The 23,370-nt window shown below is 47.9% G+C and overlaps 6 protein-coding genes across 6 annotated transcripts; 4 read left to right on the forward strand and 2 right to left on the reverse strand.

Moving 5' to 3' along the window:
- Positions 1-14: 14 nt before the first annotated feature.
- On the reverse strand, positions 15-2,891 carry GGS22DRAFT_151645 (Rec8 like protein-domain-containing protein). The gene is made up of 2 exons (XM_047959528.1): positions 2,113-2,891; positions 15-2,059 (listed from the first exon to the last, which is right to left on the reverse strand). Exons 1-2 carry the CDS (start codon positions 2,374-2,376, stop codon positions 398-400), a joined length of 1,926 nt encoding a protein of 641 aa, XP_047824543.1. The 5' UTR covers positions 2,377-2,891; the 3' UTR covers positions 15-397.
- Positions 2,892-4,110: 1,219 nt separating this feature from the next.
- Positions 4,111-7,910, forward strand: GGS22DRAFT_17411 (calcium-transporting P). The gene is made up of 3 exons (XM_047963030.1): positions 4,111-4,622; positions 4,720-7,240; positions 7,291-7,910. The coding sequence occupies exons 1-3, from the start codon at positions 4,446-4,448 to the stop codon at positions 7,821-7,823; spliced, it is 3,231 nt and encodes a 1,076-aa protein (XP_047824544.1). The 5' UTR covers positions 4,111-4,445; the 3' UTR covers positions 7,824-7,910.
- Positions 7,911-7,979: 69 nt separating this feature from the next.
- GGS22DRAFT_194613 (uncharacterized protein) lies at positions 7,980-8,448 on the forward strand (the record flags this gene model as incomplete). Its single annotated transcript, XM_047965525.1, has 1 exon — positions 7,980-8,448. A coding segment is annotated over one exon (462 nt), but the record flags the coding sequence as incomplete, so codon positions are not given.
- A 2,610-nt stretch (positions 8,449-11,058) lies between these two features.
- GGS22DRAFT_151648 (MED14-domain-containing protein) lies at positions 11,059-15,216 on the forward strand. The gene is made up of 2 exons (XM_047959529.1): positions 11,059-13,389; positions 13,447-15,216. Exons 1-2 carry the CDS (start codon positions 11,495-11,497, stop codon positions 14,879-14,881), a joined length of 3,330 nt encoding a protein of 1,109 aa, XP_047824546.1. The 5' UTR covers positions 11,059-11,494; the 3' UTR covers positions 14,882-15,216.
- A 264-nt stretch (positions 15,217-15,480) lies between these two features.
- Positions 15,481-16,759, forward strand: GGS22DRAFT_151650 (uncharacterized protein). Its single transcript, XM_047959530.1, has 2 exons — positions 15,481-15,676; positions 15,866-16,759. Exons 1-2 carry the CDS (start codon positions 15,670-15,672, stop codon positions 16,444-16,446), a joined length of 588 nt encoding a protein of 195 aa, XP_047824547.1. The 5' UTR covers positions 15,481-15,669; the 3' UTR covers positions 16,447-16,759.
- A 4-nt stretch (positions 16,760-16,763) lies between these two features.
- GGS22DRAFT_194615 (uncharacterized protein) lies at positions 16,764-19,316 on the reverse strand (the record flags this gene model as incomplete). The annotated part of the gene is made up of 4 exons (XM_047965526.1): positions 16,764-17,910; positions 17,983-18,429; positions 18,479-18,982; positions 19,043-19,316. 4 exons carry the CDS (start codon positions 19,314-19,316, stop codon positions 16,859-16,861), a joined length of 2,277 nt encoding a protein of 758 aa, XP_047824548.1. The 3' UTR covers positions 16,764-16,858.
- Positions 19,317-23,370: the final 4,054 nt, after the last annotated feature.

Genomic DNA, 23,370 nt, shown 5'->3' on the forward strand with positions numbered 1-23,370 from the left:
TCAAATGAAGCAAGTCGTGTTGTAAAATGTATTTTTATGAATTCTTTCGAGAACAGGCTCGCACGATGTATTATCAAATCGCAATGCCACTCCTGCTAGCTTCTGCTCCTCAACTATCATCTTAACCCTAGATGATGATACGAATGCAATTACCCTGTCTTGACCAAACGAAACGGAATAGAAGAAACACCCTATCATGATTTTGACGACCAATATACCCGCAGCTGATGGTATCTCCCTGCCTTCCATACCCCTGTACGCCGTGACGCCATTAGACCATGTGATCAGAACCCTCGGGAATATCCCAACAAGTGCAGAGAAGTTTATACATGAACCATTACTTCGTCTTGCCATTGCAATCATCCAATTACCCAGCAGTAAACCCAGGAATAGACAATTATGCCGCAGCAGCCACAACTCGAGAAGGAGTTGCAATGGCAGGTTCGGGTTGATCGGGTTCCGGTACTTGTTCTTGGTTGGCAATCTCTCCACCGGCTTCTGTCTCAGCCCAGGCACCCCAGAGACCACGCTTTCCTCGCACTCTGATAGGGCCACCAAGAGCGCCCTCCTTCTGCTCAACCTTTATAGCATCCTTGGTCGCCAGCACTAAACATTCGAAGAACATCTTGGTGGCGTCTGCTTTGGTGGTTCTTGTTTCGGGAAGGAGGTCTTGGAATACCACCGACTTCTTTCTCTTCTCGTCGCTAGTAGCAGCTTCGTTGCCAAATAAATCTCGAAGAACGTGAACTGCATGTTTTGTGCCCATAGAAACAGGGCCGCTATCAGCGGGGTGTACCAAAGGAGCTGTGGTCTCGTCAAATGCTGGCATCGGGCTTCCTTCGCGGGGTTGGTGATCATCGTCCTCGTCGTGTTGTATGACGGTTTCATCCGCAGGGATTTCAAGGATAGTACCATCGGGAGCTACACTTCGGTCGCCTAATCCTGCATCGGGAATGACTAATCTATCGTCATCATCGCCTAATTCTAAACGAGGTGATTTAGATGCACCCTGCTCCTCTTCCTCGCCCACGTCAGCAATCCCGCTATCACGCTTGCGCTTCAGGTCGTTGACTGGTCTAATAGAATCAAGCGACAGTAACCCTCTCAACTCCGGGGCCCAGGCTTTACTACGGCCGTCGCCCATAATGCTAGAGACGAAGCTGCCGCTGTTCTTTAGCTCGACTAGAGCTAGGAAATACGGATCTCGTGAGATGAAGGTAGGCAGTTTGAGAATATTTTCGTGGTTTTGTTGTTGCTCTTTGATATGGGCACTGGTAAGTTGAGTAGCCGGGTCTAACCCAAAGACTTTACGCTTCTTCGACCTCTTCTGGGGAAGTGGTTCGGGCTCCTCGGGCTCTTGGCCTGGTTCGTAGATACTGGTGTTGTTTAGACGCGTCCATTCTTCCACATCCCGTGCTACGTTCTCGTCAATATCTGAAAGAGGAGATTCCGAGATGCGGGCCCGTTCAAGGCCAGGGGCACCACCCATTTCTGGTACCGCTGACTGATCACCAATGTTAAATTGGAAATCATCGTCCATCTGAATATCTCCATCTCCGTCCGCAATTCTAACATTGTCGTCTCCAAAGTCGAGATTCAACGACGGTTCCCGGTCGAGACCCTTAGCAGGCGGCGCCATGTCTAGCTCACTAAAAATATCATCTTCGATAGTAGGAGCATCTCGACCCATTTCAATGCTCTTATCCCCTCGAGGTCGCTCGTCGATATCCATTCCAAAATCTAAATCTAATTCCAAGTCGTCGTTCGGAGCAAGCGCAACGTTGTCCTCGTCCATCTTGTCATCGTACAAGAACTGGCTGTTGTTGAAGTCCTCTTGTAAGTTGATATCGCGGTTACTTGGTCGACCCCGGCCCCGCGTGCCTGAGCTAACAGGGGTAGCGCTAACATCTTCCATTTGGCCAAGTAACCAGTTAGCGTCCGGCGGTGGTAATATATTCAAGTTATCGGCAGGTGTGATACGATCGGGAAGCATCAATGCTTCCCGGTTCGGCATATTCAAATTCTCGGGGATATCATTGTTTCCAGTAGAGCGAAAGGCCTGATATAATAATTAGCAAAGGGAGGCCACGAGTGTTGAAAACAGGCACCAACCATCTTTATCTTAAGCAAAGCTTCATTGCAATCATCTAATAGGTACCGGGCTTTTCGGCTGTAGATTCTGACGACACCGAGCAAGAGTTGACCGCTAAGTCTGAGCGCCATGGGCGCTTGGTTTGGGGTGATGATGGCATCGACACTGTCGGGGAGATTAGACTGAAGGATATGTGTCTTTGAGAGCTTGCGCTCCAAGTTTGCCGACAGCCAGACTCGAGCCAAAGGCCCTGTCTTCTGCAGCAATGTCTCGGAATAGAACATTGCGACAGCGACGAGGAAATAAATTGAGAAAGCAAGTTAAAGCAAAGTTGAAGCGATGTAGCAGCGAAAGAGTGAAAGAGCAATGAGCAATGAAATGTAAGCGCTCAATGATTATGGCATTAAAGCAGCAGATCTTGTCTCATTCGATGCGACAACGCGTTAGAGTTAGGTCCTTTGTTAAAAGGGTTGATGACGAAAGGCGGGAGGCGTCGGATGGTGTAAACAAGAATAGGAGCGCGTTGTTTTGGGCGCAGATCGCGTACATCCAGCGTTCGCACCGTCCCTTTCCAGTTTATCCAGTCTATGACCCGCGAATCAATTAGCGCAAGGGATGCGCGGTGTTGTTGCAGTGATCTTAAATAGTATTAAGCTAATAGCGACAGCAAGTATATATTCGAGGGGGTGGAAGATTGAGTTATCTTTGCACTGGTCGGGAAAAGAGGACAAATGAGTTGAATGAAAGATTGAAATTAGAGGTGGAGGGGATCCTTTGGGGGAACTACGCCTGGGAAAAGTCTTGCGGGATTGGGTCTTCCACACGCCGCAAGCGAATGATTGTGCTGAAGAGGGCGACTAAAAAAATATCATTCCGCTTTTCCTGCTAAAAATCCAAGTGGCTGGAGGTGTGACAGGGTTTTTAGTGGGTCAATAGATATCATCTAGAGCTCCTGATTGGATTGTTTGTGACTCAAACTGTGGCTTATCATTGGGCAACAGGTATCACTTACAGCGTTTGGTCGTTAGAAAAAAAAACCTGGAAAAGTTTACGAACGCGAAATACCAATGTACCTAAACTCCTTCGGGTCGAAATTATGTGGCTGGTTTACATAGTACATCCTACCCAAACTGGTTACACTGTTTTTTATAGCTTTTTATACTTTTTATACAAGTATGAAAAGAATATGATTTATTATCCTTGAGCTTCAAGGTTATTTAATTTAATATGCGTAGCATAATTCATTCTGGCCGTGAATTGAAGCCCATTAAACCTGCAGTGATGGTTTCAGAATGGCGATGGAATATGAACCATACCTACCTTACGTATGTACTTTAAGAATGCGGAACATGCCATTTGAAAACAGCTGTTTAGTTTTCAAGGCGTTGAAATACTAGAAATAAGGCAGTAACTGCCCTTAAAGTAAGTAGTAACTAAACTCTGAGATACAATTACCCAGTTGATGCTCCATACGAGAGTTACAATATGAGGTCTTAATTGGAACTTTTGAGACTCGGGAGTATGTCATTACATAATTCGATCTAACGACATGAGCAAAACCAACTGCAACTCAACTTCGAGATATACGAATCAATATGAATATACTCGCTCGCAATACAAACCTCACAAAACTACCTAATTAACCATACCAGGTAGTTACATGTACATATATTATGGAACTTGATTCAACAATTCTAAACCTGGAAATAGTCACTCATCAAGTTATAGTCCTCCGACAAAGCAAGAAATACCCTTCATACACAAATCAAATGTCGAGACCGAATCTTTGGAATAGAATCATTTTACCCCTTGCTTAATGGAGGCTGAAGCTAAGGGCAGCCACAGGGCGACGGTGGACAGGGGTATAGGATCTTACTTTAGCGTGCTAGGATACGCTAGGTGCTACGTTGGCTGGTTGGGTAGGCTCGATAGGCTTGGGAGGTACGAAATCGGCAAGCAACGCTCAGGGATCCGTGCTCCGTGCTTGAATCATCGGCACTCCATTGCATTGGTCGCGACCCTAAAACCCGCCCCAAAAAGGGCTAGAAGGACCAAACTACGGACCAAACTAAGGACCAAGGTTCCACGTCTTCCAGAAGCGCATTTGGCCAAAACTTTTAAAACGTTCCCAACACGTCACTATATTCAAGATTCAATCAAGTCTACTGTAGCTACTTCGGCTCGTTTTAATATGCATTTTTTCATTGTTCCATAATTCATCAAGTATCCATCAGTTACATTTTGTTGTATAATCCTCAATTCTTACGCGCCGACCTTGTCGTTGATGTAACTTGATTTTCTCCTCCATGCCGCCTTGCCTTCCTGTCGTTCGCTCGTCCCACTCCCTTCCAAGATGCCATGGCCATGGCGCGATCGCGAGACCAACGGCGACCCATTACTTCCATTGTCAGTACCTAGTATTAATGGAATAGACCGGGATTATAATGAAGACGGGGAGGAACTCTTAGAACGAGCGCGGTCTACTCATAGACAGTCGGGACATGCCCGGACTACATCTGCACAATCGCGAGTAAGATATTCCCCAGGTTGCTTTAACCAACAAGAACGAGCAGAATGAGATATTCCCACCAAGTTAGAATTATAGCTGATTCAATTCATGATTATAGTCCGTAGCAGATGGCTATTCCTCCCTCACACCAGCCGAGACAGCAGCTCAACTTCACACCTCCTTAAACCACGGCCTCACACCCACCGAAGCCCTTTCGCGATTACGAGACTTTGGCCCTAATGAGATCCCTCATGAACCTCCGGATCCATTATGGCTACGATTTATACTTCAGTTCCGAGAACCCTTGATTATTCTACTTCTCGTATCCGCATTTCTCTCTATTTTCGTAGGTAATATGGACGATGCCGTTAGTATCACTATCGCCGTGACAATAGTCGTCACAGTTGGGTTTGTGCAGGAATATCGATCCGAAAAGTCTATCGAGGCTCTCAACCACTTAGTCCCAAATCATGCCCATCTGGTCAGGGCGCAACTTACGCGGCCTCTTCCTAGCACTAAGAATGGAGCGTGGCCCCCGGCTATTAGCGACCCAGAAGAAAAGACCCCTTCGACCGATTCGGAGACACCAGACGAAGAATTGATGGAAGCTACGTCGTCCAAAGTCATGGCAGCTCAATTGGTACCTGGAGATTTAGTCTTGTTTACCACAGGCGATCGTATTCCAGCTGATATCCGAATCACGAAAGCTACCGATCTAACCATCGACGCATCAAATCTTACAGGGGAGAATGAACCGCTAAGAATGACCGCCGACGCACGATTTCGCAGTACACACGCACCCTCTGCCTTCGATCAATCTGCATTACGCCTCCCTAGCCCCTCTGTATTATCTCCACCTTCGTACAATGGACAGCCTAAAGAAGACGCACGCAATCGCGGGATCAACAACATCGCATATATGGGAACTCTGGTTAAGTCTGGCCATGGTCAAGGAATTGTCTTCGCCACAGGTGGTCATACACATTTTGGTACAATCGCCACGAGCGTGTCGGGGACCGAAAGCCCCCGGTCTCCCCTCCAAGTGAATATGGACCATCTAGGGCAACAGCTCAGTCAGATATCATTTGGTATAATCGCCCTAATATCGTTGGTTGGGTTGCTTCAAGGCAAGAAGCTTCTTGAGATTTTTACGATATCTATTTCGCTTGCTGTTGCGGCAATCCCCGAAGGGTTGCCCATCATTGTGACGGTTACCTTGGCCCTCGGCGTTCATCGCATGGCAAAGCACAACTCGATTGTTCGAAAGATGCCGAGCGTGGAAACACTAGGCTCTGTAAATGTCGTCTGCTCTGATAAAACGGGAACGCTGACTATGAATCACATGACAACGGCGAAGATGTGGTATTTTGGATCTGAGGGACCAATTGACGTCGATTCGGATGATGAGGCAACGGAAAGGACGCCCGACACTGCTGCACTCAGGATTCTGCGCATTGGCAATATTGCGAATAATGGACGGCTTGTTCATTCCGCCAACGGAGCACTACCAGATTCTCAAGGCAGAGATTTTGCGCCTTACACGCGATGGGTTGGCCAACCAACCGACGTTGCGATGCTTGATTTGCTTGATCGATTTAAGGAGCACGATGTGAGGGATTCTATCGGACCTCGAACAGCCGAGACTCCTTTTAGCTCAGAAAGAAAATGGATGGGTGTAGTAATTGGAGCGCAACCTGGGAATAGCGACAAGGAATACGCCTATATGAAAGGCGCTATAGATAAAGTTCTTGATAGTTGCGACACGTATCTCACAGCTGACGGGCGCGAGGTTATCATAGACTCTGTTCGACGTCAAGAAGCACTGCAAGCAGCTGAGAGGATGGCCGAAAAGGGGCTAAGGGTCTTGGCCTTTGCAAGTGGCCCAGTCGCCAGATCTAGACGAAGCAGATCTGAACACCCATCTACTAGAAGCACCACGCCCTTAAGTGGGGATGGAAGTCAAAGTCCGCTGCCTCAACACGAGGAATTATACAAAGGCTTGACTTTTGCAGGATTGGTCGGGATGAGTGATCCTCCACGCCCGGGAGTTTCTCGCTCTATCCGAAAGCTGATGCGAGGTGGTGTTAGAGTCATAATGATTACTGGAGACTCTGCAACCACGGCATTGGCCATTGGAAAAGAGCTTGGTATGCAAATTGCTACCCCCCGCGAACATTCATCAAACCAGAGCGCAGTGAAGCCTGTCCTCACTGGTGAGGAGCTTGATGCAATGAGCGAAGGCGACCTAGCGACCGCAATGCACACCACAACCATTTTTGCACGAACAAACCCGGATCACAAAATGAAGATTATTCGAGCACTTCAGTCTCGTGGTGATATTGTTGCCATGACCGGGGATGGAGTCAATGACGCACCAGCATTGAAAAGGGCTGATATTGGTATTTCTATGGGGTTGCATGGAACCGACGTTGCTAAAGAGGCTTCGGACATGATTCTAACTGACGACGACTTCTCCACGATTCTCCATGCCATCGAAGAAGGCAAGGGCATATTTAACAACATTCAAAATTTCATCACGTTCCAGCTTAGCACCAGTGTAGCTAGCTTAGCTCTAGTCTTCCTCTGCACATGCCTAGGTTTCCGAACTCCCTTGAATGCCATGCAGATTCTCTGGATTAGTAAGTAGCGCCTATCTATGCCTAACCCCTATGACTAACATGGACTAAAGATATCATCATGGATGGTCCTCCTGCGCAATCCCTAGGCGTAGAGCAAGTTGATCCGGATGTGATGTCGCGCCCGCCACGTTCTCGAAGCGAACCGGTTCTCACGAGGGCTCTGCTCCAGCGCGTTTTGACTTCGGCCGCGATTATCATGGCGGGCACAATGGTCGTATACACTCACGAGATGCTGGATGGCGAAGTCTCTCGACGCGACACGACGATGACATTTACCTGTTTTGTGCTATTCGACATGTTCAACGCATTGACTTGTCGGTCGGAAAGCAAGTCCGTGTTCAGGGGCGAGGTGGGCTTGTTCTCCAACAAACTATTCAATTGGGCGGTGGCACTAAGCTTAGCTGGCCAATTGCTCGTTATTTACTTCCCGTGGCTTCAGGAGGTGTTCCAGACAGAGGCTCTGGGACTGGTCGATCTTATCAGATTAGTCGCGTTGACGAGCTCGGTGTTCTGGGCTGACGAGGTTAGGAAATGGTACAAATATGGGCGCAGACGGTTGGGCGGATACAGTCAGGCCGTATAGAGGTTCCGGGCGGAGGGACTAACCCGCCTCGTGTGGTGTCTGAGTAGGCACCTACACTGTATATGAACTCCTTTGTTGGGTTACACGATTAAAATATAGCATTTGATAACATGTAAATCAATTTACGAATTTATTCAAGCACATTTCTCGCGATTTCACGTCGAGGCTGGGCTACTACGGTCTACGATAGGTGCATACATACCTACGGAAGGCTTTTTTATCTTTCGCGGCCGGAAAGACGGGGTTTCCTTGTGCTCGTTCTTTTTCTCTTCTTCCTCCCCGCGCCCCTTGCTGCTTAGGCCCCGCATTAGCAGTTTGCGGATTTGCCGGATTGATCGAAGGTTTGCCTTTTTCATCCCGTCGTTCATGGTCCCGCCGGCCCGGTTGGAGGCTTCGCTCTCGGGGACTTGGTGCGCGTCTGTTTCTTTGGCGCGTTGGGCGAATTTACTAAGATTCTCGGTCTTGTCTAGTTCTGGTTCTGCGCATGGCTCTGGAAATTCATGCAGTTCTGTGGGTGTTTCTGGTTGTGGTGTTTTCATAGCTCTGGTCAGCTTTGATTTACATGCGGGTTATTCTCTACTTAGAGATCTAGTTAAGTTACGGTATGGGTTTAGGTAAGTTAAGGGTTTAGTTTGTCAAGATATGATGTGTAATAAGAGGACGTTTGTTTCAGAGTGGCTAAAACCTCTCAATGAACCATGTTGAAGTTGCGGTTTTTGGGTCAGAGACATATTATATATCCCTACTTGCTGGATGGGCGTTCTTATGATATCCATTGTTGGTGAAACAGTGCCTTTATCATATTTCGCTGGAAGCTTCCTCTGATTATTTTCAATGATCGGGTTGAAGAGTAAAGCGATATAAGTCAGAAGAGCTATCTTCAACGTAAGCTCTTCGTCTAGAATCACCCAGCTGTTTATCGTGGAGATTTTAGAGATTTGGGAGGCAATGTGAGTTCTTGCCATCAACTTGACATCTTTGGGACTATCAGATGTAGACGCTTTCTGGTGTTGCCTTGGTTTCACATAGGAAGCTTCACACGAAATTAGGTACCTACATATCGTTTTCTTTGTTGCTTTATACTCTATCAATTAGACATATGCCTTGTCATAATGAGATATCATAAGTCAACCTAGGCTTTTTCTTTTTCCAAATTTCTGAATGTACCTTGATCTAGTGCATCGTACGTGTTTCTGGAGAAGAGTCTACCAATGTATTATGTCTCCCAGGTTCAGTAACAAAGCACCCAAAACCTGCGTGAAGCGTTTAATCTGTGCTAGCCTTAGTCTGTTCCAAGTCCTCCGGCAGAGCCTTGGTTATACCTGTAGCATAATCCTCCGGTCAATTGGTATAACGTAAGCTAAGCTGAGTGAGATGGGCTTGTGATAGGCGTATGTAGGTATGTGATGTAGGTACCTAGCAATAGTATTATTATTACTTTGCCGGTGCTGGTTAATATGAAGAGTTTAGTTGACAAGGACAAGTCTGTACTTGGCGACATCTGGCCTAGATGTAGATGCCAAAATAATTAAATCGGACATCCGATCTTCCTAACAAATGCGTAGATTCACCTAAATATTTCCTATATCGCAAATTGTTAAGTTAAGAATGGGTATGTGAATCGTTTGTGTTATTTTCTTGCATGTACCTATCAACTTGATATATGTGTAGACGAATTAGTCCATAGCTAGAAGTTATGATAGTTACCTCGAGTCTCTAAGGTAAGGGCTTAGATAACCCCCCTTACTACAAGCAGCGCAACTATCTCCAATGTCTACCTCCTTTTATAGGTAAGTAGGAGGTAGGTACCTAGACAAGTAGACCCATATCGACTATACTGCCTAATCTTTAATATTCCTCACGCCTAGACTATTACGAAAGTTACCTACCGTATATGTCCAATGATTCGTCGGCTGGCGTGGTTATCGAATATTCTGAACGACGACACTATCTACCTAGGTAGGTAGGTATTTGAGACGACGGAATGTGAAGGTTGCATAAGCTGTTTCCTTCCTACCTAGGTGCATTTCATCGATGGTATAGGTATTGAAGTACATGGAGAAATATATATCATATTAGAATAAAACTACAGTATGTAAGACGTTGAATGTATGAGGCCATTGTAGGGATAAATAATCGATGCCTTTGCTGACAACCTTGGAACATTGAACTGGGGGTGTATATCGCATCTGCAGCAGATACGTAAGGATATAATAGTGAGAATTCAATCTAAGCATGTAGCGACTCCCGGCCACGGGTGGATTCCTATAGGCCGCCCGAGAGCCATCTCTGTTGGTTGACCAAGTCGGCCAGCAGACCGTGACCTTAATCCTGCGAAACACAATGATAAGAAGGGTGGGCCATTAAAACTAATACCATATACTAGGTACAGTCTTTATAGTAGAATTAAAAGGAAGAAGAGAAGAGAACTGGAAGTATGTAGGATGTCGAATTTTGTAGGTACCTAGGTAGGTGATACTCCTAATAACTAGATGTGAGACATAATCATGGATGGAGGTGAATTCGATAGTTTGACTTGTCCCAATTTGTTTTATGTATCGTGGATGGCTGCTTTAAGTGAGTCACTACCCAACTACGTGTTCATCCTACAGGAAAACTGACAAACAAGAAGATGGACTGCTGCTTGCTACAGTATACGCTGTAGAATGGCGGAGGTTGTGGGAAATACTAGGTGCATGGGAAGTATTCAAGTATAGTGATGCAGCCGTTCCAGTTTTATTTAGGAAAAATCCACCAATTTTTACACTTGTAAACTTGTACAGGTCTATTAATCGTGGCTGCCGTGCTAAAGTAGGAAGGTAGAGTGGTACCGTATGTGGCTAGTGCTTCACTGTTTCAGTACATAGGTACTTCTAACCATGGACGATGGCTCGGATTGGTTCTAAACCTTGAAATGTTCTTGGATCCTTGCAAGTTAAAAAAAAGTTGGAGAGGTACGGTATCGTCCATCCATCGTACCTGTTGGAGGTATGTACCTTCCACGCTGAAGCATACACTCTAGCGTGCAGCTAGTGCAGTTAGGTACCTAGAATTAGTGCAACTACACCAAGCAACTTATAAACTTAGCAGTCACTAGCAGTAACATATAGTAACAGCAGGTCCAGGTTACGCCAAGACACATTCAGGCAAGAGGAAGGAGCCGGTCGCTTGTTGTTCTGTCCGTCATCCGTACCCGCCTTTGCCTGCCTCGCCTCGACGATTTTCTTTACCTACGCATGAACTCATTCCACCTCTCGCCATTCTTTGTACCTGTGACTTTTTCCCAAGCATCGCGTCTCGTCTTTCTCTTTATGTTGCATACAACATCCGCCATCACTTTGCGCACACCCTTTTACTTCGTATTATCGAATACCATTCATTGACAACCAAAGATAAGAGGCATTATTCTAGATTCCTCGCATCCCTCGACTTCCTACACCTCACTTAAAATACCGAACCCGGTGCGAACCAGACGAAGTCACTAGTAAAACCAAACCGCATCGGAACAATCTCAACATACTTTCGCCCGATCAGCTTCTCACTTATATTTCACATGCCTCGGAGCATTTTCGCACCTCCGTCTCTATCTTTTCCATCGGCCGATATCCTAAACGCCTTGGTGAGCCCAACTCAAGTCTCGCGCCGCGCCGGCGGAAGGGGGTTCGAGGCATATGATGCCTGGTGTCGTCATGATGGAGAACGGCGTTCGACCACAATTACCCACAAATCACGACAGAGATCACGGCCAGTTCGTCAACGGCAATGGTAGCCTTGCACCTCACTCGAATGGTGGTCTCGCTGGAGCTGGAACTGGAGGCAGTAACGGAGTGAATAGTATGGCGAATGGAGGCGAGGGCGCCGAGGGCGCGATCTTAGCGCAATCACAGAGTGCATCGCGTATGAATGACCTCCCCGAGGAGATCAGACACATTACGGAGGGATTCGTTCCTTTGGGAACCCTTCTGGCGCGCCTCGCGCAGAAGACACATAACCAATTAGTAGACGAGATTGTTGCCCTGGCTAAGATGCCGGTGTCAACGCCTGCTATGAATGGCAATTCGGGACACGTTAGCGGAGCTGTGGATGATAACTCACCCGAAAATATAAACAAGAAGGCTCGGTTACTAAATTTCGCCCAGGAGAGACATACCGAATGGGTCAAGGCAACGGTGATTGCGAGATGGAGTAGGAACGCTAATAACGTCAGCAAACTTATCGACTTGTCGAATCTCCTACACGACCAGCGGATGATATATAAGAACACCATAGATGTTCTCGCAAATACGAAGATCTCTCTAGCGCACGCACGACTCCCAAATCCCGATCTTCGCACCGCTCTTCATGTACTTTCAACTGGCACTGCCCCCTGGATGCCAGATCTCAACTATCTCGATATGCCCCCCCTATCTGCTAAAGACAAGTTACAATGGATCGAAAACCTGAACACATTACTCTCGATCCGTCTCAACTTGGAAGATTACGAGAATATTCCGTACCAATTTCAGAATTACACTATTGGTTCTGGTCGCGTCACCTTCAAGGTTCCCGGCGAGTTTGAGGTCGACCTTACGATAGCAGATGAGGATTTCGATAAGCAGTTCTGGTTCATTGACTTTCGATTCGATTTTACCCCTGCGCCGTCCGAATTGTCGGACACCTTGAGAATGCACTTGGAGAGCAAAATCAACGAAATATTAGAGAAGGATGGCCTCCCTGGTTGCTATAAGTTCCTCCACGAATTGGTATTAACCCAGAAGATCACCGAGTACGTGCGACAGGCATTCGAACTGAGCAAGAGTCGCTGGGTGGATATGCTCAAGGTAGAACGACTTAATCGAGCCATGTCTATTCAATATTGGGTCGGCCGTTACCAACCAGATGGTCCAAAGAGCTGGATTATCTTAGGTGTACATAGCGGCAAGAAAGGAAACGGCTCCTCGGTTCTAGAATCAAGCCATCTTACCTTACGTTGGTTTAGAGACAATCGGGAAGTAAAAGAATTCGATATCCCATTTGACGACGCCAATATTTCCTCGGAGGAACTCTTACATCGTGTCATTAGCAAGCACGTCGAATATATCCTCTCGTCGATTCACTCTAAGCTAAAGTCAAACGGGCGATTCACCAAGAGGGAAGCCGGCCTCCTTCTAGAAATTCCGACCGACCACTCGACGCAGCCGACGCTTAAGATGCAATTAAGTCATAGCCATTACGTGGCTGTCGGTATCAACCCTGTATCGGGAATGTTCTCCATGAAACCACAGTCTAACATGACATGGAAAGGAGAGCACAGGCTAAACTACGTCTCGAAAGATCCTATCCAGGACGGCGCCAATTGTCTGGAAGGTCTGCGATGTCATCACGTGGTGGACGAAATCATCCGGCGTGGAAAATGCATGGGCTGGAGTGTTTGCAAAGCACCTTTGAAAGCAGAACTAGTGAAAGAGGTCTTGACTGGACGTGAAACGGGCCAGCTTATGTGGCTAAGGCGACGTGGTTGGCCGGACCAGTGGCATTTGATGGTCAACCTGAGTTTGAGCGGCGACAAATGGTATTTGATGGAAGTGTAGGTTTTGAGCATGCCCCTTTTCTAAACTACTGATGGCTGACACCGTGACAATAGCAATACTCACCCGAATGGGGAGGGCCAAATTGCATCATACACCAAACTATCGCTCAGCTCATCTGCGCCAAATCTCGAAGATAAATTCTTCTCTAACTTGACTATATTTACCGCCGCCTTGATCTCGCACCGCACGGATCTGATTGCTCTACACAAACGACGGATAAAGCAGATGTCGCATGTTGGGGTTAATTATTCTCTCCCCGCGAATATGAAGGTACCTTCTATCTTCATTAGACTTTCCGACATCTTGAGACAGCCACAATCAGATGAGCCAAATAAGCGAATCGCACGCTGGGCACATGATTTTGTAGAAATCACCTTCAAGGGGGTACGCAATTTATCTACACGTCCGCGTATATTGAGTGGCGAGAAACCCGACACCAACGAGACTAGTGGAGGCACAGAACAACAAAAGGAGTTGTTGCAAACATTTTTTGACGCTCGGATTAAGGTGTCCGACCCAGATAGGTTCGGGCTCCTCAAGGGTCATGTTGAACGTGATGTGGCGTTTAGTAAAGCTATTGGAGTTTTCGTCCTTCGCTTAGAAGCCAACGTCGGGAGCACCATGTTAGATATGCTTGCAAATCGCCTGGAAGCTATCGACAAACTAGCGGACTGCATAGACGCAATACGCCGGAGCGACAGGGATATCAAATGCGAAGAAATCACACTCAACAAAGTTGTGGTTACATATACTGATCAGCCAAAGTTGGATGGCGATGCAACAATCCAACCCCATGGCGATCGTTGGAAGGCAACGCTAGAACTAGGCCGAGAGAAGATCGAACTGAAGCTCGGAAAAGGCAATCCACAGCTACGCGCCCTCGATCAATTTCAACGTCTCGTCAACTCAAGTCTTCGCTGTGGCAAACTGCCATTTTACTTATCGAGCACACTACCCATCCACCGTGCTCTAGAATCGGTCGAGGATGCTTGGGAGAGTCTTGAAATGAATAATCGAGGCCGAGTTGAGATATTTGCGCCGTATTTAGACTGGTTCGACATCCGATACCATCTCCCCGGCCCAAACAGAAGCCCTCATACCACACGGCGTCTGACGCTGCAAGTTCGACTTCAAAACCGCCGCGAGGGCGTCGAGTGGGAAATAACTCGTGTCGAACCCGGCAAAATAGCAAAACCGGACGACGAGTTCAAGCAAGTGCTTGAAAAGGTTTACAATGCCGATGGCAAGGTGTGGAGATCCCTAGGCGACTCGGCTGCCAGTAAGACGGATCATCGTGTAGGTGACTTAGTTAAGGCCATCGACGAAGCGGTAAGACGGCTCGCTATGCAGTCACCAACGGTGGTGAAGCAGAATCAACCTAAGCCGCAAATGCAACCTAGAAGCCAAGCTCAGGCCGTGTATCATAAGACGATGGCGGCCAGCAGGGCTCGACCACAGGCGGGGCAAGTGGTGGTTCTGGATGATTAGGAATAAGTTGTGGCGCAGGGAAGCGGCAGGTATGCGACAAAAAAAAGGCTCAAGAGAGAATGCGATGTTGTAAGTCGGGGACGTCGGTCATACTTGAGATACCCTTAGGAAACAGGATAAGCTGGGCGAACGGGGGAAAGAAAATAACCTCACATTGCTTAACGCAATGAAGGCTGCCATGAACTTATTAGTAATGATACTTCGTCAAGGCTGTTTGTTTTATTTACGCCCAGTTGCTGTGCAGTACTGGGCGAGTGCTGTCATTGTGGATACGATGAAAGGCTTCCCGAGTCGCCTGGCTATCGACTATGGGACAGAGATAGCTAATACATAAATATTAAATCTCTATAAGTCTTATCAAGGAGGAGGAGGGGGCTGTTGAGCAGCAATCTTGCTACCCCTTTCGGTGAAACAAGATCGAGTTTTGAGTAGCTGACCACCTGCGCCAACGTTACCTAGATCAGTTTCGCGGCATCGGACCGTGCTGTAGGAGCCCTGTAGCTCGCGTAGGTTATACCTAATCCAGGCACTATCAATGCAACCTCGGGAGCAGAAGGTGCGGGTGCGATGCCCCCCTTTTAGTCTTATGATGTCAGGGAAATCGACCAACGAGTTCTCGCTGCTAGATTGTTATCGTGGATTAGGCAATTGTCGATATCCATTGGGCGATTGGGACATACTTGACGTTATACAATAGATTTCGTATTTCGGGTCGCGGAAACGACTTTGTTGGCTTTTCTAGATCAGATCAGGGCGAACGGAGTAGTAGAGTTGTAGGCTCAGGCAAGATGTCGTGTAAGTTCAGGACCCCTCCTATTCGCGTTTCCCGTAGCTTCCTGTCGGCATAGATAAGCGGTCTAAAGACATGCACTCACGTTCTCGATACCAACGTAACTATTCGCAGACTACCTAGATGTACCTAAATACATAAAGTACACATGTAGCCGGAGAAATAATTCACTAACATTCAATCACATGAAATAGTCTTCACAGGTGTAACCAAGCTCTCCAACACCTCGGCCATCCCGGCCATCGAGGGCGGCGGCAAAATCACTAAAGAGGCCGCCCTGGCGCTCCTGCACAACCACGACTTCTTTCTCAAGACCGAGCCGCACTACGTCTCGCACCGCGTGTTAACCGCCGACAAAGACGTCGGAGACGACATAGCAGCCGTTCGCGAAACCTACGACTTACCGCCTGAGCTGGAGCCCCTGGGGACCCCGAAGGTCAAGCTCTACGAGGTCGTCGACCACGTGCCGAATCCGGTGTGGAGCTCCAGCGTGGTTAGTAAAGAGGAGTTTGTGGATTTGAAGGATGGCCTTTGGGTTCGGATAAGGAGTCCGCTTGCTGTGGTCATGGAGACGAGGTGGACGGTTAGGGAGCGGGTGGTGGCGGATGGGGAGGGAGAGGGGACAGGGGAGTTGGAGTTGCTGGAGGATGTGGAGATTAGTTGCTCGAAGTTGTTGCTGGCGATTGTGAAGGCGCAGGTCGATAATAATTGGAAGGGCATACATGATAATTTTATTAAGAAGTTGGTTGAGGATGCGAAGAAGGGGGTGGAATAGACTTAGAGTTAGACTGGGGTGCCTGGCTATACATATAGATGGCTTATACAAATATAAACGAATGAGCATGTTTTTATTTTAAGTTTTTATGTCGCTTTTTCAACTCGTTGGAGGATTGACGGACCAGCGTGGGCAGCGACGGGTAGGTACATCATGGCGGATATAAACGGTCGTAGAAAAGAAGGTTGTGGAAGGAGACACTGGGAAGTGGAATAGATAGAGGTTTAGGTTTAACTCCTATTGGGCTTGTCAGTGCCTTCTACAAATACATCTGACATGGACAATGCTGTTTCATTTAAAGGTAGAATTCATGTATTCAAAATCGCTCATAATAAATAACAACTCCCATTACAAACCCAATCCCAAAGCCGCCGCCATGCCAGCATAGCTCACCGAGAAAAAAGCCACCAGATTACCCCTCCATGGCGGCGCCAACAAAAGCCACACCAGTGCCAACGCCCAAGAGCCCAAGCCCAACCATGGGGCCTACAACAGGCACGAAAGGTGTGACCGCCGCAGCAGCGTTAATCCCGCCACCAATGGCCATGATGTTCTTACCATCCTTGAAGAAATCACCCACATCGTCGAAGAATCCCTCCTCCTTAAGCTGCGTCACCGGTCTCGCCATCTGCACCGTCAGGAACCGGTCCGCAAGCACCTGGTGCAAGACTAACGCCTGCGCCACCTTTCCGATCTCCCGAGTCAGATCGTCGAATAGGCCCTCGGGCTTACTCTCCCTGTTAGCGACTTCACCGTCGATGGCGCTCTCGATTCGCGCCTCCTTAGCTGCCGTGCCGAGCATTGTCAGTATCATGTAAGCAGGATCGTCTCGGATCATGTTGCCGAATACGTCACCGACAACAGGAACCTTGGACACGGTGTTAATCCCGTCGTTCACGGTATCGACGGCGAATCCTACACCGTCGAGCGTGGCCTTGCCGACTAGCTTCGCGCCATCCGATACTACATCCCCGACAGATCGCGCCGCACCCTGGAAGAACCCGCCGACGTCGTCGAGCCAGCCTTCCTCTTGAGCTCCGCTGCTCTTGGCGGAAATAGTCTGGGCGAGCTGCTGGATAAACGCAGCCTCGTTCTCGCTCGCGTTGCCGTTTGTAGGTGCCGCGGAATCGACATCCATAGCGCTCTCTGCCTTAGAAACGATGTTCATCAGATCCAGAATCGGGATCTGCGCGCGCGTGACGAGGCCCCGGGTTATTTCGCTTGCGACGTCGTTGACGAGCCTGTCGGCTGCGTCGCCGACCAGGCCGATCGCGGTCATGATATCCGAGAACTGGACCCGGACCACAGGACTTGCGATGGGACCGAGGACGGGGATTTGCTTTAGGATCGGCCCGCTGATGGTATCGAGGAGGCCGTCGAAGAAGCCTTCTTCCTTGGCGTTGCGTTGTTGGGCGACTAGGAAGGTGCTGTTGGCTAGCAGGGCGCGGCGGAGAGCGGCGTCCACTGTTAATGTTGACGTTAGTAAGGGAAATGTAACATGGGATGAGGGGTAAGTGAATATAAGGTGTTACGTACTGTCGAAGTGGCCTTCAGGCTGCGCGAGTTTGATTCCTTGCACGATAGTAGGCAGAATCGCGGCGCCGATGGGTCCGGCGATGACGGGGCCAAGGGTCTCCGCGATGTCCTTCGTTAGGCGGAAGATCTCGTCGACACCCTCGAAGATCCAAAACTCGGTCTTGCCAGTCTTCTCGCTCACAGGGGTCACGACGTTGTCGCCGAGCTTAGCGATCTCACCCACTTGGTGTCCGGTGGCGGCGTCGGCTTGCGAGATGACGTCGCTGTTGACTGGGACTAGGTTGATCTGTCCGGGGTTCGCTAGGGGGAGATCGAAGGCCGCGATGTAGTCCTGTACAGGGTTTCCATAGCGGCCGAGAACCGATGCGGTGTTGGCGTCGCCACCGTAAACGTGTGTAGCGATAGCGCAGAGATCAGAGCCTCTTAGTACCGGGCCACCGGAGTTTCCTGTAGTTTGTTAGCGATGCTCATGGGATAAGCGGTTGTTTTTACTTACCTCCTTCGGAGTCGATGAAGTGCTGAAGCATGGTATCCTTCTGTTCCATGAGATTGAACTCCGTGGTCTCGAACAGCTCGTACATCCTGCCTCCCCTCTCGCCGTTTCTCTCGTCAATCTTGTCGGCGGGATAGCCGACAACGCCGAGCTCTAGCTTATCTTTCGCCGGGGTCTCGATGTAGGGGAACGGTGTGACGTTAGTGAAGGGCTCGTCGAACATAACCATCGCGAAGTCGTGGGCCATGGAGCCACGATTGGACAACCACTGCGAGGTCGTAACAACTCGCTTTGCTTTGCGAATTTCGACGGTGGCGTCATTGATGCTGGAAGAGCCGTTGTATCCGGCGTAGGCGATTATCTCGCGGGCTCTTCCGCCGTTGGCTCGCCATGTGAAGACATTGTGACCGGCGGTGATCATCACGTCGGGGCGGATCAGCCAGCCGGTTCCGTGGGCGAACTTGTTGTCGCCTAGGTTTTCGTATTTGATGAAGAGCTTGAGAATTGCTACATCCTGATGTTAGTGTCGTGATATGACAGACTGTTTTGATTGTTATCGGTACTGACATCGGTATTTACCACCAGGGGCAAAATGCAGGGGGTCTACGAGTTTGCGGTCATCGCCCTCCACGACGGACTCCGAGCCTGGATTCTTGTGAGGGATGAAGACTGCTCTGCTGGTATCAACTTCATCCTTCTTGTTCGTTTCCAGATCCCAGACACCCGCGATAGTGGTTGTGATCTTGTTGAGGGCAGCGTTAATTGATACTGCCTGAGCATCAATGTCTTGCACCTTGATGGCGATGGCCTCTACGGTCTCAGCGGCAGTTAGAACAGCCATTGTGGAGGATTAAAGAGGTTGATTAGAGTATGATTTGAGTATGAAGCACGAAAAGTCAAGATGAAAAGAAGGCGCTGGAGCTGGGTATCTTCGAGGTTTGTCTGTGTTTGAGAGTTGTTGGATCAGAAATGAAAGACGGATGAGAGCTAACTTTATATTCTTTCTTCATAACTTCTTCATACACAGAAATCATCGTGAGCTCCCATAGCTCTTAGACATCTCGCACTCGAGCTACCTCGGCGACCCCGATGAAGGCGTTCACGACATCTATCTCATCACTCGAACCACTTCTCCAGTTCTCTATCCTCTTCGAGCATAGACAGGGCAAAATGATAGTAATCAGCTTCATGAAGCCCCTTAGTATATGCATGGCGCAGCAGCTAGTTGAATGACGCGTAGTCACAAATGATTGCTTCACCTATCTTAAGCTTGGTTGATGTCTATCATTGGATGAATAATCGAGAAATGTGATATAATTGTGTCGATAGTTCTAATCGGAAGCTCTGGCCAGCTGGAAAGAACGCTCTAGCTATACAACCATGGCCTGATGTCGGGGCAAGCTAGCGAGATAGGGCTGGACGGTTCGTCTTTTTCTCTCTGTGTGTGTTTATTGTCTAGAGGCATGAAAAGCTGAACTGCAGTAGGCGTCGTTCTAAGACAGGTCGAGCTCCCCAGAAACCGTTAGAGATCTTGATCGAGCTAGGCGTAACCTTAGGGCTACGCTTGAATATTTAGAAACGCCGTCACAGATTGTCTCGAATGAATCTGGGCCTTAGAAGCACATAACCACGTGGAATCTAGAGACGGCGGATTTGCGCTGGACTAGGTTGGTTGTCCATCCGGACTGTCGGTTGTTCTCAAGCCACACTCCATATTCGGTATCCATATCATCTGGCCAGACCCTATTAGAGACGACAAGAAGGAGGCTTTAGCTATTATCTGCATATAAGTCACAGCTATTCAAGGAGTAAACATACGGAAGCAGATTAGTGTGGCGCGGGGCTGATCGGATACTATCCTAGATGAGGTTATTCGCTCGAATAGTCGGCGCCAGAAGACGTGAGCTAGGCTCCAGCCGCGGTCTAGTGTCGAAATTTATACTAGTTGGATCGTGTGCTGGGCGCTTACACTAAATGAATTATTAAGCTGGAATAGATGTGATCATTTGATTGAGTGGAATTGAGGGACTATGTAGGTAGGTAGTAGTAGGTAGGTATGTTTTCTAGACGTATGTTTGGAAATTCGTCTTTTAGTTAAGGGGGAATGTTGTGGTTTCTATCGCACTGCAGGTGCAACAAATTTAATGACGACTATCATATTTCTATTTAATAACTGACTGCTTTTTTCTGTAACGCTTTCATCTACGGGCTGCATAACTGTTGCTGGCAAATTATACTGGTTTTTATCTCCTTGAGCAATTTGCTATTAACCCCTGAAATCTCAACAAGATTCTGCTGTCCATTAATTAACGACATATTAACTCAGAGAACCCTTCCTGTGTGTTGATACAAGCCAAATGCCCGAAAAGATAATTCGCCAATTGAGAACGGCGCAAGCCATCCAAATCTCTATCACTTACAAGGGATTTGTAGTCGTGTGCCAGTCAAGGTGACGAAGACAACATCGCATGATTATTCATTTTGAAGCCCTTGTCAAGTATAGACGCTCGGTGGTTGTTCATGGGCCGAGGAGGGGGGGAATTCTCAATTCATGTATGATGGATTGTTAACTTGGCAGAGAATACACCCTACTGCCCAAGCTTTCCATGCCAAGTGTGATTCAGAGTGATTACGTACTTGAGGGGCGGAAGGGGTCCTTGACAGCGGAACAGAGTTATCTGACGAGGAGGTTTAGTCCGCCTTAGGATGTCACCATACCTGGTTGTCGTAGGGGATCATGTAGTTCCATTTTGCCGATAGGTACTCTTCGAGCCTCAAGTGATCTCGATGTTTCGAGCTTGCCAAGTTTCATCGCCAGGAAAATTGAAGCCTCATTATCCCTACCGCAGAGCGGTTTTACCCCTCCGGTTTGCGTATTCCCGGTATTAGTCCAGTTAACCCATGTAAATGCTGTCGAAGAGGGGTAAAATGAAGGGGTTAAATTGAAGTTAGTGAAGTAAAATGCATTACATAATTAACAAAGACGGAGTCAACAGTCCCTGTATAACAACCAACGACTACGGTGTGTAGCCAATCAAATCGGCGCCCTTCGGTGATAGCATACCTAGGTAGTTACCTAGTAGCCTTGCAGACAAGCTATACTCCGGTCTAGATCCCACATATGCCGGCCCTGGACTGATCAGGGTGATTAAGTCGAATATAAACCTAGCAAGGCTGCCAAGGGTGACGAGCTTCTTCTACCAGTCGATATATGGAGCTAGGAGTTGAGACTGGCCCCATGCGCCTTAACGTTGCCGTCCCGTCCGCAGATCGATTTGATAGGAACCAAGATGCGGAACATGAAATGTTATCACACCGCAGATGAAGCAATTCTGAACAAGGGTTATATGCGAGAGCTCTGCTAGCGTGGTGTTGACAGCACCAATCTCCGATCCTATGCTATAGATGCCGAGGTCGTTACCGTGCACGGCATCCGATGGAGATCTCTTATGCCCTGGTTTAGGAAGGTATATTCGAGCTTGGTGCGCGGCAATGCAAACAAGTGCGATATGTTTTGCTAGGTTGCTGCCAACTATCCACCGAGATAGTTACTGGGTATAGTCCGTAAGGGCAATAAACTGATATCCACAGATCCACACAAAGAGTATAGGGAGGCAAACAACCTAGAGATAGTCGTTAGAGAAATTGAATCAGACAACGGGTGATCATGAGGTGGAGAGTATCTTAATGCAAACTAAAAGATGTGTAAAGGCTTGTTGGCATGGGATATGACAGAACAAGTCCTTTAGCCCGTCTTAATGATTACGTGTCATATCGATCTATTCAGTATCGTCGTATCATACTGTCTCGTTTGTATCGGGCTTGGAAAGAAGTTATATCGAGACACATGTTGTTTACAGGATCGTCCTGGAGGAATAGGGGACTATCATAGGTAGGTAAACTTAATTAGTTATTGAAGTTTTACCGGCACCCATGGGGGAAACATACTATTCATGATCTCCATGGAGATCGGTCGTTGGATTTCGTACTCTACTAGGGGCTCGTATAACAACTTCGTATTTTGAGCGAAAATCTCTTCGTGTTGGTCGAGCCATGAAGAAGCAAAGTCATAACAACGAAGAACTAACTTGACGAAGGTACGGAAGTAACGAGTCTAACACCGAAATGATAACGTCCAACTACAAAGATTCCAGCAGTCGAAGTCAAATAATCCATGTACGTCTGTGTGTTGCCGAAGGAATCCGGTATCAAGGTTCCTGCATGCCCGGACATATTCTGACACACCACGAAAAGCTAACCAAAAGTGTGATGATACATATGTAGGTCAAGAACTGAATTTGAAGCAGAGCTAATACTATTAAGTTAATTCAAATCACCGATGTCAACGATGTTGACGGCGGCCCGTCCACCTTGATTCTAAATGGAGATATAGTTGCGTAACCTAAGGTTAATATTGGGGATGTGGCTCTTGGAGGCAAGTCTTGTGTATGTATGAAATAGGAGATGATGTTATCGATCCTAGTGACGTCGTATAATAGCTCGATCAAATATTGCCAGAAAAAAAAAGATCTACTATGTACGTGTAAGAAAATGACGCGGCTAATAGAGGCTTTAAGAGTTGCGCGCGGCCTCAATAACGACGACGACGACGACGACGGCAATGACACATCGGCAGTGCCGTAGGAACCACGGGAACGGTACTCGGTAGTGCCGGGTGTCGTCGTCTAACATGATGTACTATGCGTATATTCGACGAGACTTGTTCCTAATTCGGTTCGAGCTGTGAAAGCGATACCAATCTCCGGGATAACGGGATGAGTAATAAAGGTACTATGTAATAGAAGTCAACTTCTCAACAATGTTTCGGAATCCTTCACGCTATGATTTACTAGCCTCACGATGTCAAAGCGGTCTACTGTTAGAGGTATAATGTC

This window comes from Annulohypoxylon maeteangense, assembly GCF_022496945.1.
Source record: "Annulohypoxylon maeteangense strain CBS 123835 unplaced genomic scaffold GGS22scaffold_1, whole genome shotgun sequence".
NCBI lineage: Eukaryota > Fungi > Ascomycota > Sordariomycetes > Xylariales > Hypoxylaceae > Annulohypoxylon > Annulohypoxylon maeteangense.

Coding starts and splice junctions, on each gene's coding strand:
- GGS22DRAFT_151645 (XM_047959528.1), bottom strand. CDS start 2,376: ATGTTCTATTCCGAGACATTGCTGCAGAAGACAGGGCCTTTGGCTCGA. Junction 2,060..2,112: donor CTTTGCTTAAGATAAAGATG/GTTGGTGCCTGT, acceptor TTATTATATCAG/GCCTTTCGCTCTACTGGAAA.
- GGS22DRAFT_17411 (XM_047963030.1), top strand. CDS start 4,446: ATGCCATGGCCATGGCGCGATCGCGAGACCAACGGCGACCCATTACTT. Junction 4,623..4,719: donor CTACATCTGCACAATCGCGA/GTAAGATATTCC, acceptor TCATGATTATAG/TCCGTAGCAGATGGCTATTC. Junction 7,241..7,290: donor CATGCAGATTCTCTGGATTA/GTAAGTAGCGCC, acceptor CATGGACTAAAG/ATATCATCATGGATGGTCCT.
- GGS22DRAFT_151648 (XM_047959529.1), top strand. CDS start 11,495: ATGATGCCTGGTGTCGTCATGATGGAGAACGGCGTTCGACCACAATTA. Junction 13,390..13,446: donor AAATGGTATTTGATGGAAGT/GTAGGTTTTGAG, acceptor CCGTGACAATAG/CAATACTCACCCGAATGGGG.